The 16568-nt window shown below is 33.1% G+C and overlaps 1 protein-coding gene across 5 annotated transcripts in view; it reads left to right on the top strand.

Moving 5' to 3' along the window:
• Positions 1-16568, top strand: part of LOC105486020 (neurobeachin) — a 747447-nt gene that overhangs the window by 131576 nt on the left and 599303 nt on the right. For 4 of the 5 annotated variants that reach the window (XM_011748656.3, XM_071081645.1, XM_071081644.1 and 1 more), the window contains exons 9-10: positions 697-894; positions 1508-1641. In XM_011748656.3, coding sequence (XP_011746958.1) covers positions 697-894; positions 1508-1641 — 332 coding nt within the window. Of the gene's footprint in view, positions 1-696; positions 895-1507; positions 1642-16568 lie in introns of those variants that run through there. The other variant, XM_071081646.1, reaches the window with a different exon arrangement.

Raw genomic sequence — 16568 nt, 5'->3', positions numbered from 1 at the left:
GTAATACTGATATGTGATTATTGCAAAGGTTAAATATTATTTATCATTATTAGATTCATATCTGTAGAGCAATTTTAAACACGTATAACAATACCTTTCTTGTTACAGATGGCATATGTTTAGTTTTTATCTTTCATAGAAAGTAATAACATGTTTTAATGAACTTCTTTTCTGAGTTTAGTATGTATATTGTGATATTATTATTGAGTGTCATTGGTATTTCATAGGTTGATTTGCTTTTTAGTAAGGATAGGAATATTTTTGCATATTAACTTTTTATAGCCTAAAATGATGGTCATTTTTCTCTGTAAGTTATTCATGTGCCAGGCACTGTTTATTTACGTAAATACTTTTTAAAGTGTTAACAAGAAAAATTAAACTTATGCTATGATGTAGTCAAGTAAAATTCTATTTATATATAATATCAGGTTTGATATTTTTTTCTAATGAAATGATTTTGCCAGTAATGAAAAACTTTAAATTAGAAAATGAAGATCTGAGCATCTTTATTGTCATAATAAAACTTAGCTCTCACTGAATTAAAGTGACAATAACAAAGTAAGAAACACCACTGAATAGTCCCTGACACGTGAAAGGTGCACAAATAGTTTATTATTGTAAATGTTTCTCTGTTTTAAAACTTTTGAGTTTAATTATTGCTTTTAAAGAGTGTTTACCTTAGTTTTATTTTTTCAGAGTACCTTCAAGTTTAAATCTGAGAGTGATATTCATTTGGCAGAACATCATAAACAGGTTTTATATGATGGAAAACTTGCAAGTAGCATTGCCTTTACATATAATGCTAAGGCCACTGATGCTCAACTCTGCCTGGAATCATCACCAAAAGAGAATGCATCAATTTTTGTGCATTCCCCACATGCTCTAATGCTTCAGGTGTGTGAATTGTGGCTTTGTTTTCATGTTCTTGTTAGAATTTGACAGTAACTTTATTTTATATGTCAAACATTGCTCATCTATAAATCTATGATTTTTTGTTTCTTTTTGGCTTTTGCAGATCTTTTAAGTGAAACTTTAAAGAATGTCTCTCTTTTCTGTAGCAATATACTCTACCCTGGCTTTGTCTCCTTAGTAGGAAATCTGCCATATCTATTATATGTTATATAGCCTTTGAAATTAAATCAATTAACTGAATAAGTTAATTGTTAGATATAAAAACATACTTTGCTTTAAGAATGTATTACTAATATTCTCTAACAATAAAATTACTTGTCTTAAATCCATCAATAGTATTTCTGATTTTAAAATAACATTTGATTTTAACTTCATATTTTTAGTGTAAAAATGTCTCAACCTAAGATTTGAAATTTAAAAGTGATTAGCAAAGGTATTCACTTTTTTGTCTTATATGTATATAGCAATTATAATTGAAGGCTTAAAAATGTCCAACTATGTTATTTAATTCCCTTATAAAGGTACTTGGAACAAGGAAATAGTGATGAAAATCGTTCTATAGAAGTTTAATACACATTTTTGTTTTTGGACATAGGATGTGAAAGCAATAGTAACACATTCAATTCATAGTGCAATTCATTCAATTGGAGGGATTCAAGTGCTTTTTCCACTTTTTGCCCAATTGGATAATCGGCAGCTCAACGACAGTCAAGTAGAAACAACTGTCTGGTAAGTTTTCTTTGCATGTACAATTGCTGATATTTTATACACACTTAGACTATGCATGATATACTCGGTGCTGTATAAATGTATTATGGTATTTGGGTTCTGCCCTTAAAGTACTAATAAAAATTTTTTGGAACTAACGGAGATAGATATTTATACAATAAGTAAAGAAAACCCTGACATTTAGGTTGTTATATCATAAAGGAATGCCTTTCTTGATAATAAATAGCAAATTCTTACCAAAGATAGCATAGTGATTATAATATGTAGTTGAGGGAAAAATATTAATCCTGACCTTATCATTTGCATATACTCACGGATTGAATTGACCATGAAACCCTGTCAGGTTGAAGAAAATTACTAGGGTAAAGTTATTCAAAAGAATAATATTTATTAGCAATTACAAATTTTATATCTTAAAAAGTGATACTATTTTATAATGCTTTTGTCATGGCATAAGTCTAGCATAATATTAATTGGCATCATCCCTTATTTATATATAGTTTATGTTTGAGGACTTAAATCTAACCAGTGGCAAATCCATGTTTATGTAAAAATTAAATCTCTTCTAATGAGTGTGATTTCATGTGCATTTTTATAGTTTCTCTTTTATTTAAAAAAAATCATGTGCCAGACTCTAATTTAATGTTATAGCTTAGAATTATACATAAAAGAATTTAAAAATGAATTGTAGTAGTTATTTTGACTATACACATTGCCCTGCTTGGGGATTTTAATGGGCAAGTTATATAGATAAGCATTAATTTTATTCCAAAAGTAACACTATAGTGCTTCATTAGTATATATACATATAGATGAGCTCCTTCATGGGTTATCTAATTTTGAATTGATGGTGAATCTAGAAGGTGTGGGAAAAATTTAAGGTACAATGAAATACTTTTTCTCATAATTATTATCTAAATTACCTATTAATGAAATTCCATTTTAGTATTTCTAATAATGTTATTTTGGGAACAACTTTATGTAAAGTATAAATCTAAATATAGATATGAGATTTGTATATTTATAACATTCACTTCCCATCTATGGGTCTTGCCTTCTTTTATATCAATATAGTGTAAAGGTTGGAGTTTTGAAAGTAAAAAGCTTTGAAGTGAAAAAGAATCCTGAGGTTATGTCCTACTGTGATACTGTTTTGCTTGTAGATCTTAAATAATCTAATTGGAAGGCAGCTCAGCTTAATGGAAAAATCAAACTTTAAATTTCAGTCCTTTATTTAAATTCAAAATGTTTTGCTATTTATCATCTCAGTGAACTAGGACACATTATGATCAGTAATTTAAAATCTAGTCAGTACTGTGAAAAGAAGTGGGAGATGAAGTAGCCGCTAGAAAAATCCATGTATAATTTAAATATTTCTTATGAAATAATATGAAATACATATATTATAAAATCTTACTGCTAAAACCATATGTAATAGGTTATATGGTTCATTCATCCAAGATGCATGTTTATTTTTACCGTCTTTCTTCAAAACTCATTTAATTTTTATATTACATCTTGGTATTTAACTTGTATTTATTTCATCATGGAGATAAAAGATAGTGTGAGGAGTCAGCATACCTATTTTCATTTTGATTTTAGTTCTTTTATATCATTCATCCTAATATCTCCCTATATCAACTAATTCCAACCTTTTCAGTGATGTCTATTATGTCTTTAGTTTGTTTGTTTATTTATTTATTTGAGATGTAGTCTTGCTCTGTTGCCCAGGCTGGACTGCAGTGGTGCGATCTCTTGGCTCACTGCAACCTCCGCTTCCCAGATTCAAGCAATTCTCTTGCCTCAGCCTCTCGAGTAGCTGGGATTACAGGCGCCTGCCACCATGCCCAGCTAATTTTTGTGTTTTTAGTAGACAGAGTTTCACCATGTTGGCCAGGCTGGTCTTGAACTCCTGACCTCAAGTGAGTCACCTGCCTTGGCCTCCCAAAGTGCTGGGATTACAGGCATGAGCCACTATGTCTGGCCCTGTTTATAGTTTGCCAATAGAAAACATAACAAGAAAGATACCACTCTCCTCTTTAAATATAATACATACTCAATTCCAGGCCACCCTGTGATTTAGTTATGTGCTATTTTGAATTCTTATCTATTACTTTTTCATTAATTATTTCAGTATCCTAAATATCTGAGATTTGCTCTTTGGTACGGACAGTTGTGTGGATCAGTAATGCAGTCTTTTGTTATTTAATGTTTTATAGGGAACCATTATAGAAAACTATTTGCATCGGTGAAATAGTCTTTGATTTTGTAAGCTGTTAAGTGGGATTTCTCCCTCTATTTGAAAAATACAGATTCATGACTGTGCAGGGGTTATAGAATTTTATGTTTTATGGCTATATCATCAGTTCGTATAGATGATTGGGACCTTGAAAAAGGATTTATCATCTTATTGTTAGTCAATAATAAATTGTTCTAGATCAAGGATAATCAATTTGAAGTTTTTAACTCTTCCAGAAAAAATTTAATATACTCCTTTTTGGAAGTCTGATTGCATAGTAAAGAGATGACTGAAAGTTGCAATACTGTCTAATTTTTAATTGCTTTTTTGAGAAATGGAGCTAAGCCCACATATAAGTTACTTCTCTGCCCTCTGTGTTTCAAGCTGAAGCATTTTATCTTCCACATACTTTTCTCTGCTAAGTAGTGCCTTTTAATGAAAATTTTCAGTGTTTCTTAAGCCTTACCTCCGTTGGCACTACTACACTGTTTTTATCAACTTTGATGAGTTTTTACTTCATATAGGGGATTTAGAATTTTTAAAAATTATTGGCTGGGGGTGGTGGCTTACGCCTGTAATCCCAACACTTTGGGAGGCTGAGACCGGTAGATTGCTTGAGTCCAGAATTTTAAGACCAGCCTGGACAGCATGACAAAACTCCATCTCTACAAAAAAATAGAAAAAATTAGCTGGGCATGGTGGCATGTGCCTGTAGCCCCAGCTACTGGGGAGGCTGAGGTAGGAGGATCACTTGAGCCCAGGAGGTGGAGGTTGCCATCAGCTGTGATCGCACCACTGCTCTTCAGCCTGGGTAACAGAGCGAGACTCTGTATCAAAAAACCACCCCAAATTATTGAAGCAATAATTTCATTTTCTAGAGTCTTCAAAGATGAATTTATTTTTGCTGGATAATTTTTGTGACTTTTTAAATTATGAAGGCCACTTCTTATAGTTATTATATATATGGACATTCAAGTCAGACAAACTTGGGTTCAAGTCTTGAATTTAGTATTTATTACTAGTGCAACTTTGTGTATGTGATTAATTTTTTGAGCATAACTCAAACTCTGAAGTAACATAGCTTTTGTATCTTGTGTCTAGAATGACTCAAGAAATTAAACAGAAACTTTATTTTCCTTTGAATTGGATGATTATGTAGACTGAGTACATACTATTCTTGTTGAGTATGTATTATTGAGTACATACATCTTATTGAGTACATATTACTGAGTACATACATCTTATTGAGTACATATTCTTACGTTGAACTATTTTTTTAAGAACATGGGTAATTATGTAGGTGATACAAAATAAAACCTTCCTCATCGTGTGACCTAAGACAGCTTTGCTTTGAAAAAAATTTATGTTTTCTAGAACAAGGTATGAATTGAGTTTTGTATATCAAACAATTAAAAATACACCAAGAGATAGTTTCATTAGAGAGCAATGTGATATATTGCATAAGTGTTCTTTTGGTGGAAGACAAATTTAGACTCAAATCCCTGTCCTGTTTTATAGTGTCTCATGTTAGGTGATGGGATATTCATGGGTTTGTAGTAGTGGTACATGGCATTTATTGAATACTTACCATGTGCTAGTCACTTTTTTTTAAAAAAAGTTTTATTGTGTATGTTTAAGGTATACAGCATGATGTTATGGGATACAAACAGTAAAAAGGTTACTATAGTGAAGCAAATTAACGTCTGTCATCTCACATAGTTACCTATTTTTGGGGGGAGGGAAGCAGCTAAAACCTACTTATTATGAATCACATACAAAGTATAATTCTGTTACCTACAGTCCTCGTGTTGTGCATTAGATGTACTTGTTCATCCTACATATCTGGTACTTTATTTCCTCTAACCTACATCTCCCCACTTCCAAGCCCTGCTGCCCTTTCCCCTGATGGCCACTGTTTTGTTTTTTATCTCTGTATATTTGAATTCTGTCAGTCATGCATTTTAATCTAATTATTTGCTGGTGAAGAAGAGAAAAATTGAATGATTTGTTCAAGATCACAGAGACGTAAGTGGCAGGACCAGGGTCCTAGTCCTGAAAGCCTGACTCTAGAGCCCTTACTCTAAACCACTGTGGACCACTCTGAGAATCACTTTTGCCAGCTGTGGAATGATTTTAATAAGTGCCAACTTTATCTGATTGTAGTATGAATTAAAATAAGACATGCAAAGTATCTGTCATAGCATCTGGTACATAGTTGGCACTTAATGAGTTCTCTTTTTACTTTTTTCCATGAGTACTAGTCTGTTGGTTAGATACAGCTTTTTAGTTATTAAAACTTATTTTTAATGTTATTATAAACTATGATAATTTTTATAAAGAAGAAATTTCAAGTGATAAATTATCTTAAGTATATGAATATTTTTCTGGGAAAAGCATTTTTTAAAATTACAATAAATACAGTTTGTTTGCTAAAATGATGGAACGTAAGATATAAAAGTGTTTAGAGAATCCTAGAAAGCATTTATGTCAACAGTCCTATCATATGAACAGTCCTCTTGTAATGTGAATATTTATGACTCATTAGTTTGTTTAGTGAACTTAAATCACAATTTATTTCTTAATATTATCTTGCTAATTAATCAGTTATTCCAGTAATTACCTTGAATTTTACAGCCACTTTAATAATTAAGCAACATCTTAATAATTAAATATTTCATTCTAATATTCTGATTAGTACTATTGTAATATGTAAAGCAACAGAATTATCTGGAAAATTTAAATATTTCAGTGTCTAACTGCCTTAGCCAGATTTCCTCATACACTTAAAAGTGACATGAAAATCCTTTATCTGACCATGTTTCCTGATTTTTAATTCAGAAAAAATGTCTGTTATATAGTGTTAAAATTTAATTACATATTCTTAATCCAACTTAGTCTGACTTAAAGATAATATGTAATTGCTTTTAATAGGGAAAAGAATTAAAATAAGTACGTGTTTATAATAATTGTTTCTCTTATGGAAGTGGTTGTTCTTCTATATAGAATATAATTAGTAATTTAGTTTCCAAAAGCATTTAAAATATTTTTATTAGTCTATCTTTTATGCAGTTATATTTAGTTTAGATTTTTCAGAAAGAATGTACCACTGACATGTCTTAAGATTCATATTTCTTTGTTTGCCTTTAAAAATTGCTAAATTGGTACTGAAAACATTTTTGAAGTGATAAATAGGCACAAAAAATGCATTTGATGTACTTACACTACTACTATTAGAGGAGAAAAATGAAGTAATTTGGTTAGTGAGATTTAAGCAGAGTTAAATGAAATATGTATTGAATTCACTATGCAAATTAATTTGTAAGTGGTAAAAAGTAAAATACATTAAATATTCTGTCTGAAACATTAGGAAACATTACATTTAATTTTCAAATAGATTTTTCTTCTTTTTAAATTTAGCAAAAGCCACTTTTAATACTACTTTATGTTGTTTAGTTTTCAGCACTTAATTTTTCTCTGTAAATTTTTCTTTGTCTTATTACAAGGTTTCTGCTTTATCTTTGACCCTTCACTACCTCTCTCTTGCTGCGGAAAAAAGGCACCTTTTTGGCAATAAGGTTAACTACAAATTATTCTTTGCAGAAATTCTGGTGACCATGGACACATCTTCAGTAAATTTGTTGCCTTAATTTTCTTCTAGTTTGCATTTCCACTTTCTGTTTTCTTTAATTTTTCACTCTTATTATCTTCTAACAGGAATATTGTTATTTTACTCATGCCATAGATTTCATTTCTTTTAACTGTCTTACATTACCTTCCTTCATTTATTTTGATTTTATGACAGTCATGCATGCAGGTATAATGGTATCAGTTCCAAAATTAAAATGAATATTATTTGCCTTTATAAAGAATATTGCCACATGCCATAATTCATCCTCAGAAACCCAGAATACTTTTAACAGAATGTAGCTATAATGCTGATTGTCACAAGTGTTTAAACCCTCTTCTTTTTCCATCTAGGGGTGAGATGTGATGACCATAACATGTAATGAATGAAATTTTCAAGAAAAGATTTAGTAAAGCATACTAAAGAGATTCTAGTTAATTTAGTATTATAATTTTATTGGTTTTTATTTCTAATTCTACTCAAATTTTTAAGTTCACAGTCTTGTTACCTAGGCTGGTAACTTCCAGTGCTTTATCTCTAGCTTGCCTTCAATTTAGGCTTATACACATAAACCATTGGTGCCATATTTCCATGTGGAAAATATCTCAAACTTAACATGACTCACATAAAAATTCATAAACTTCTTCTCTACCCAATTTCTATTGCTTTTGATTTTCTAATGTTACTGAGGAACATTGTCTCCAGGTAGTCTCTTAAATTAGAACCCCAAGAGAACTCATCAGTTACTTTCCTCCCTTTGAATAATTAAAATATTAGCTGTTCCTATATCTGTCACATACAATCTATTATGATAAGCTATTGATATTATTCCTTAAATACCTCACAAAGCTACCCTTTCCTCTCCATCCATATTGCTACTGCCTTAGTTTAGGTTCCCATTATTAATTACTTCAGCTAGTATATATCCAGTAATTGCTGTTGCCCTTTTCCAGTAATTTTCAATGGCTAGAAGAGTTATCTTTCTAAAATACGAATCTAATTATTTACATCTGTGGTCATTCATTGGTTTCCTGTTGCCTCAGAACAAAGTCAGCATCTGATTTGGTCATGCTTACTTCTCTCTTCTAGTCACATTTCTTGATAGTTTTTCCAAACCCAAATTCCTATATATAGCAATAAGGACAAAGAGTGGAAAATGCTAGCAGGGACGTTCTAGAACATGTATTTATGAATAAAAGGTGCTACAAATAGGGATAGCCTCAGCAACAGTGTATGGTTGGGAACATGGTTTTCTGCAGTTCTTGGATTTATAATGTCAGTAAATTAGGGAGGGGATTTAACAGAATACCTCATTTAAGGTGTCTTGGAGTCTTACTACCTGCTAAATAAAGGGGAAGGTTTCTGTGCACTTAAATCCAGCTTTCAGCTTCAGAACAGAGATGGAGTGTCTGCTGTCATGCAAGTGGACAATAAGAAGAACCATAGGCAATCTGTATACCAAATGACCAATTATTTGTTGGCCAATACCCTGGTTGTACAGATCTTGTTTAATAATCAGCACAGAGAAACCTATCAGTATAGAACTTATATTATCCAGCATTTACTAATTATAGCTATGGTAACAAACAACCTCAAAATCTGGTAGTCTCGTAAAACAACAGAAGTTAATTGTTCATAACTGGTTGTGCTGTGTTCCCTGTGTCTTCTCATTCTGGGTCCTAGATTGAAAGATTAGCTGTGATATGGAATATGTTTTTCCTGTGTCAAAGAAGTGCAAGAATCTCAGTCAAACAGTATAATTGCTCTTGTAGCTTCTGGTCAAATGAGATGAATGTCATATTCAATCTACTAGCCAAAGAATGACCAACCAAGCCCAAATTTAGTGAGGGGATTTGGTTGTAAAATATATGTCCTGGAAGTGGGAGTGGAATGTAAGTCTTTTGGCCATAGGCAAGCATTTATAATCTTATTATTGAGATGGAAAAGTCAATAATTGGGAATAATAATACAATCTCCCATGGGACTTATGAAAAAGTATTATGGTGCACAGGAAGGAAACCGATATCCTGAAGACTTGAGGCAAGCAGACTTATAAAACTTTGGGAGGCCGAGGTGGGCAGATCACGAGGTCAAGAGATCGAGAGCATCCTGGCCAACATGGTGAAACCCCCTCTCTACTAAAAATGTAAAAATTAGCCAGGTGTGGTGGCACATGCCTGTAGTCCTAGCTACTCGGAAGGCTGAGGCAGGAGGTTTGTTTGAACCCGGGAGGCGGAGGTTGCAGTGAGCCGAGATCGCACTACTGCACTCCAGCCTGGTGACAGAGCGAGATTCTGTCTTCAAAACAAAACAAAACAAACAAACAAACAAACAAACAAAAAAACCTACTAGTAGGAATTTAGAAGAAAATTTTGGTAAAAATTAGGGTGCAAAATGATCCTGTATGAAATAGCAGAATACCATAAGACTGACGTCAAGACAATACTATCAGAATTTAGAGATGATGGCCAAAGTCTATATTTTTGCCAGGCATTGTAGAATATTCTGTTACAAAATCAGGTGTGGGAAACAATAAAGAATGCTTTTCTAATTCCTTCTGATAACTTCTCATTGAATTAAAAATAGTATATGTGCCTTCTTTTGGATTTACTGGAGAAAGTAAAAATTAAAAATGTAATGGTTACAAAAATACAGAAAACAAGAGAATGGGAATAGAACCATAAAACAACTGTTAATATAAAGTAACAGGTTATATAACCTGGAGATACCATTAACTGTTAAAAGATAGAAACATACATATTCATTCAATAAACCAGAATCCAACAATGTAAGCTTTAAAGAGAAAGTATTTTATTTAAAACTCAGTGGTAAAGAATATAGGTCTCAAGTTTTGGTCTGCTGTAGTCTGGCAATTTTTTTCTTAGTATACTACTAATAAATGTGTGGATAGTATACTAATAAAAATGTGGCTATTTTGTCCCATATAGAATGCATGGATGGTATCTTTTTACCTAAGAAAGCACATATTCCTCATTTGCTGGTTAGAATAAAATCATTTATTAAGCTACATAGAAATAATAGAAAATAGTCCATCATGTTTGTTATATTTTATCTAGAAAGTAGGTTAGGTCCCTCACTATTAACCTATTCCAAAACTTTCCCTAAAATTTTACTTCTCTCATGGGATGGGAGCCCTTTTGCAACTATTTATTTTCACTTAATTCATGGTCGTTTTATACTTTTTCTACAGGAAGAGTCAAGACATACTGCATGGCTTGAATGATAAATTTTCTATAGTATGGGTACCCATACTAAAGAAATAGTAGTAGTAGATCATTATAATAGTAATATTACCCATTTCTAAACTATGGGTACAGATGCTTGTTTCTTTCTCCACTGTGTAGTTTTTAGAACAACACAATTCTCCCTTTTCAATTGTTGCCTGATGCTGAGATGGCACCTTCAAATTATTTTCTCAAGAGAGTGTAGGGGTCAGGTACCATATAAAATTTTAAAAATTGTTTAGTTCCATATCTAGAACATGCAGGTAACTTTTGTCCCTCCTAGTACAACTGTCATACATATTATTTCAATTGGTATCATTGAGGATCTCTCCTTTGGTGGCCTATGGGTGCCTATTAATAGATCCAGCATTTAGAAACATGGAAGTCCTTTGCAGGATCATTTTGGCATAACTTTATTGAGGATAGTAGTCAGGGACTTGAGTGGGATCTTACTTATCTGATAGAAAAAGAAGGTTGATATCTCCTCTGACAAAGAGGTTATGAGCAAAACCTCTGCCTTTAATTATGTAATTTCTAGATATTCTTTATCAGGAAGTCCAAGCTGAAATTGGAGGGCAGGTCACGATAAGGCTCGGTTGGAAGAAGAAAATATTTTTGCCAGGGAGAGGAGGGCATATATTGTCCTTTGGGGTGGTAAAGCTGACTCAGCAGTTTGGGTATTTGGCATGTACCCCTTGTAACTCAGCCAAGTACACTAGGTAGCACATCCTTAACATAGTTGAAGACCAGACTTAAATAGGTTTAGGAACATAAGGAGTTCTAGTAGATGAGTACTATTAGGAAGCACAGGGTAAAAAGTTTACACTAATTGGTTCCTGTGAAATCAATGTGGAAGTCAGGTATGAGACACATACATTTATTTGCTGCCAAATATTTTTATAGTTGGAAATGGGATACAGGACTTGGTACCTTTGGTATCTTATGCAGTAGTGAAGAGGACCAGGTATGATCCCTTCCAGCAAGTCTTGGTGGAACTTTAATGAGGATCCAATGTCAGACCAAAGATGCTGGCATTCATCATCCCAAGTTTATCAGTATGGCTTTTTATACCTCTAAAAAGTTTGCCTTAACACAATTACTTTATGATTTAAAACATCGAATGAAATATGTATACATAAATGTTTTGTAGTATGGCTTGCTGCTGGAAGGCTTAGAGGGAAGTTTCACGTGCCTCGCCCTCAGTAATTCACGGAGGAGTAGTAGGATTCCTATTTTTCTGGTGGCTGTGTATCTCATCAGGGTTACGAGTATCTGCCTATTAGAGCCTAATTTTTGTACAAAGCCTAGCTATTATTTTTGAATTCTATCTTGGCATTTTCTGTGGTATTTGTGGTGAAAATATTGTTGAAGTTGATCTCCTTGAGACAATTCCTTTGCAATGTCTTTATTAATGGGCAAGGTACTCTGAATCTGGGTGTTAAATATTATATGACAGCTTTTGTTAATGGATTTATTTAACTATCTTCATAAAATACGTATATTATTTTTTGAACTTTTTTTCATAGAAACAAATTCAATCTAAATATTTATTAATAACTCTCAAGATGGGCAAGCTTTTTTTTTTTTTAAATGCTTACCTCCATTTTGCAAGTAGCAAATATGGCAGGAATGATAGTATGTGTGAGGCATTTGAGAAAACAATTTGGAGGATGTTAACAATGTTTGTTTGCATAACTTTTTTTATTTTTTACTTTTTGTGCCAATTCACGTGCAAAGAACAGGAGAAGTTTTTTTATATCATCTAACAACAATTTGTGGAGTATAAAATAGTGAATCTTGTTTTTAAGCATATTTTTTTCTTTTCTTCAAAATTTATTTTGTTGATAAAAACACTTTGCCAAATTTATAGGTGTATGTGAATATTCGTTACATTCATAGAATGTGTAATGGCCAAGTCAGGGTATTTGGTCATTACCATCACCTTGAGTATTTATCATTTCCGTTTTGGTAACATTTTAAGCCCTCTCTTCCAGCTACTTTGAAATGTACACTACATTGTTGCAAACTATAGTCACTCTACACTGCTATTAAACATGAAAACTTTTACCAACCATCTAACTGTACGTTTGTACCCACTAACCAACCTTTGTTTATTCTCCCTCCCACCCACATACCCTTCCCATACTTTGTATCTGTCTTTCTACTCTCTACCTCCATGTGATCAATTCTTTTAGCTCCCACATATGAGTGAGAATGTGTGGTATCTTTCTGTTCCTGACTTATTTCACTTAACATCATGACCTCCACCTCCATCTGTGTTTCTGAAAATGACATGAGTTCGTTTCTTTTCATGGCTGAATAGTACTCTGTTGTGCATATATGCCAAATTTTCTTTAGCCATTTGCCTGTTGATGGAAACTTAGGTTGATTTCATAGCTTTGCTTTTGTGAATAGTGCTGTGATAAACATGTAAGTGCATGTATCACTTTGATATACAGATTTCCTTTCCTTTGGATAAATACCCAGTAGCAGGATTGCTGGGTTTAATGGTAGTTCTATTTTAACTCTTTGAAACATCTCCAAACTCTTTTCCATAGTGGTTGTATTAATTTATAGTGTGCAAAAGTTCCCTTTTCTTCACATCCTCACCAGCATCTGTTATTTTTTGTTCTATTTATAATAGCCATTCTAACTGGGGTAAGTTGATGCCTCATTGTGGTTTAGATTTGCATTCCTCTTATGCTTAGTCATGTTGAATAATTTTGCATATACCTGTTGACAATTTCTGTGTCTTCTTTTGAGAGATGTGTATTCATGTCCTTACCCCACTTTTTAATGGGGTTATTTTTTTTATTGTTGTGTTGTTTGAGTTCCTTGTATATGCTGGATATTAGTCCCTTGTAGGATGAATAGTTAGCAGGTATTTTCTCCTGTTCAGCAAATTGTCTCTTCACTCTTTTGATTGTTTTCTTTGCTGCGTAGAAGCTTTTTAGTTTTACATAGTCTCATTTGTCTATTTTTATTATAGTTGTCTGTACTTTTGAGGTCTTAACCATTAAATATTTGTGCTGAAACAATAAACTACTAGGAAAAAGTATAGGGAAAATACTTCAAGATATTGATCTAGGAAGAGATTTCATGCCTAAAACTATATTTAAAAATTAAAATATTTATATTAAAAATATTTCCCTTAAAGTTGGTACCTTATCTTATGTAAGGAAATTTTAGAGTACACTCTGGAGAAGTCCAGTCAGCACAAAATTGAAAGGATGAATTTGGAAGTGGTAGGGACTACAGCTTTGGCTGAAGCATGAGCCACTATTAACATCATCATACAGCTTTTGGTCAGCAATGAATTTTATAATAGTTATGGCAGAAGGAAGTTGTAAATGATGTAAGTCATAAAGTAGCATTAAAATAATATGCCAGGGAGATTTTTTTCAATAGTAGGCAAGGAATTCTTATTATATGATTGTGTAAAATCATGAACAGCTTCAGAACCATAAAAGAAGTCATGGCATCTATCAACATTACAGCCCAAAAGTCGACATTTATGAAAGGAACGGATATATGCTCTAGAGAGAGAATCAGCTTTACACAATTTTAGACACATGGACAGAATATTCAGAAGCAAAATAAAACTTTTTGTTACCTGATGTAGGAACAAATGGTATAGCCAGAGAATCTTGTAGACTATAATTGATTTACATTAGAGGTAAGGTGAAGATTTTGAAGTAGGTTTGTTAAATGATGTTGGTTTTCATCAAGTGGTCAAGTTTTCTATAGCTGGAGTTTGGAATAAAGGGGTTGGTATGGGGCACCAGTAGTAATGTAACACAGGGAGGAAGAAGAGTTTTTATCTTCCAGGCATTAGAAAGGTGCAGTATTTTGGTACTTTGGATAGGTACTGAGGTATCACCTACCATAGTTAATGTCAGACAGGAATCTATTATGGAGGCTGAAAAATCTTCCAATATTATTGCAGCCATAAACTGAATGCAATCTATGAGGCAAGCAAGCTGCTATGAGATTAAGGAGAAAACTGTAGTAAGCAATTGGATATTGTTTGTCCTTTTGAATCTCCATTAATGTACCCTAAATAATTCCATACTTCAAAAGAAAGGTAACAGGTTTAATATCATTAGGAAAACTCAATATAGGGACTTTGGACAGATGTTGTTTAAGAAAGTGATAAGTCCTTTCAGTTTTCTGGTTCTGTGATGACAGCCTGCCAGTTTTTATGGTCGTTGAGCTATTGTAATATAATCCAGCTTCCATAGTTAGCCATAGCCATGTGGATTTGTCAAACTATATGGTCTGGAGGCATCCCAGATAGCTTCTTTTTAGGAAAATGCAAGGTGATGTTTTTAGTAGAACTTAGTAAAATTTTGGCTTTTCCAGTATAGTTCAAGTCAAGTTTACTGGAGTACTTGATAAGAAAGATAAATAAAAATTAGATATTAGGGTGGTAGGGACTCTGAAATACATAGTAGTATACAACCTTTTTTTTTTTTTTTTTAAATCTGGTTGTATTAGTCAATGTAGGTTATATGATATCAAATTAGCCATGAAACCTTAGTGGCTTTATACAGTGAAGGTTTATGTAGTGTTCCTGTGATCAAATATAGTTTCGTCAGCAATCTAAGGTTTTGGGTTTCACCATCATATTTCAGAGTAGCCAGTATTCATCATAGGAGGCGAGGAGTGGGACTAGAGAATTATGCATAGGTTTTTTATTGTTGTAACCCACAAGAGATTTCTGATAACATGTAGTTGATTTAATCACATAATTAACTATAATGGGGTTAGGAAATGTCTTCTGTATACACAAGAAGTAGGCATATGACATAGGAATTATTAATAACAAACATCGTCTCTAGCATACTTGGTTTCTTAGCTGGTAAAATTAGTAGGTTGCAATGGTTCTTGGTTAGAATTACAGGTTTTTGGTGTGAAAGGATTTGATGACTATTAGAGATGTGATGACATAGCAGTATTAAACCTGACTTTAACCGATGTGATGCTGTATGCCAATATCTGGGCATATTGAATAAGTTTGTCCAGTTAGTATGTTGAGATCTAAATGTGGGGACTCAGAAGGATTTTTTGAGTCATCTTAGCTTAGAGTTTCATTTAAGTCAGTCAGAAAACAAAAAATTCAGTTCCAATTCTGGTTAAGGTGGAGTGAGCACACCCTACCCTGTTTCTCCTACTCAATGCAAGAATAACACCTTACATGGACAGAATTCATGCAGCCACTATTTCAGAGCTCTGAAAAGTGAATAATAGCAGGTAGAGTGGGGAATAAGAGCAGAATTCACAATGCCTTTGAACTGGAAGTGAGTTCACTATACTTTTTGCCCCTTCATTTTTCCCCAACATGAATTAAATTGAAAACCTGAAATTGTGCACCAGGGTGTAGTGAGAGACAACTCTGGGAGAAATCCTCTAGTTCTAGTACAGAGTGCATGGTTAATTTATCTTTTCTTCACCTTGTTCTGTCATGACCCAGCCCTCATGTAGTCTTATCACCAATGGAAGCCTATAGAAGCCAAAACTCTGAGGGAGGCTTTTCTTTGATCAGTAGAGCTTGAGTCCTAATAGGGTGGGACAAACACCCTTTTCTTTTTAATCTCTCTGCTTTTCTGCCAGTGGCCTTGGGTGTGAACAGGCTTGTAGAAGTACATTGCAGAGCAGAGAAACTAAAGCCCCAGACAGGAGAACTGAAAAGCAGAGCCCCAGAACTGAGAATTTCTATCAGAGATATCATGGAAAGGGAAGAACATGAGAAAGTAACCCTATAAAAGTTTTTAATGAAATGCAGCCCTGAGTTGTGCGTACATGGATCTAATCCAAA

Source organism: Macaca nemestrina, chromosome 16 (genome assembly GCF_043159975.1).
Source record: "Macaca nemestrina isolate mMacNem1 chromosome 16, mMacNem.hap1, whole genome shotgun sequence".
NCBI lineage: Eukaryota > Metazoa > Chordata > Mammalia > Primates > Cercopithecidae > Macaca > Macaca nemestrina.
This window is presented reverse-complemented; position numbering and strand designations above follow the sequence as displayed.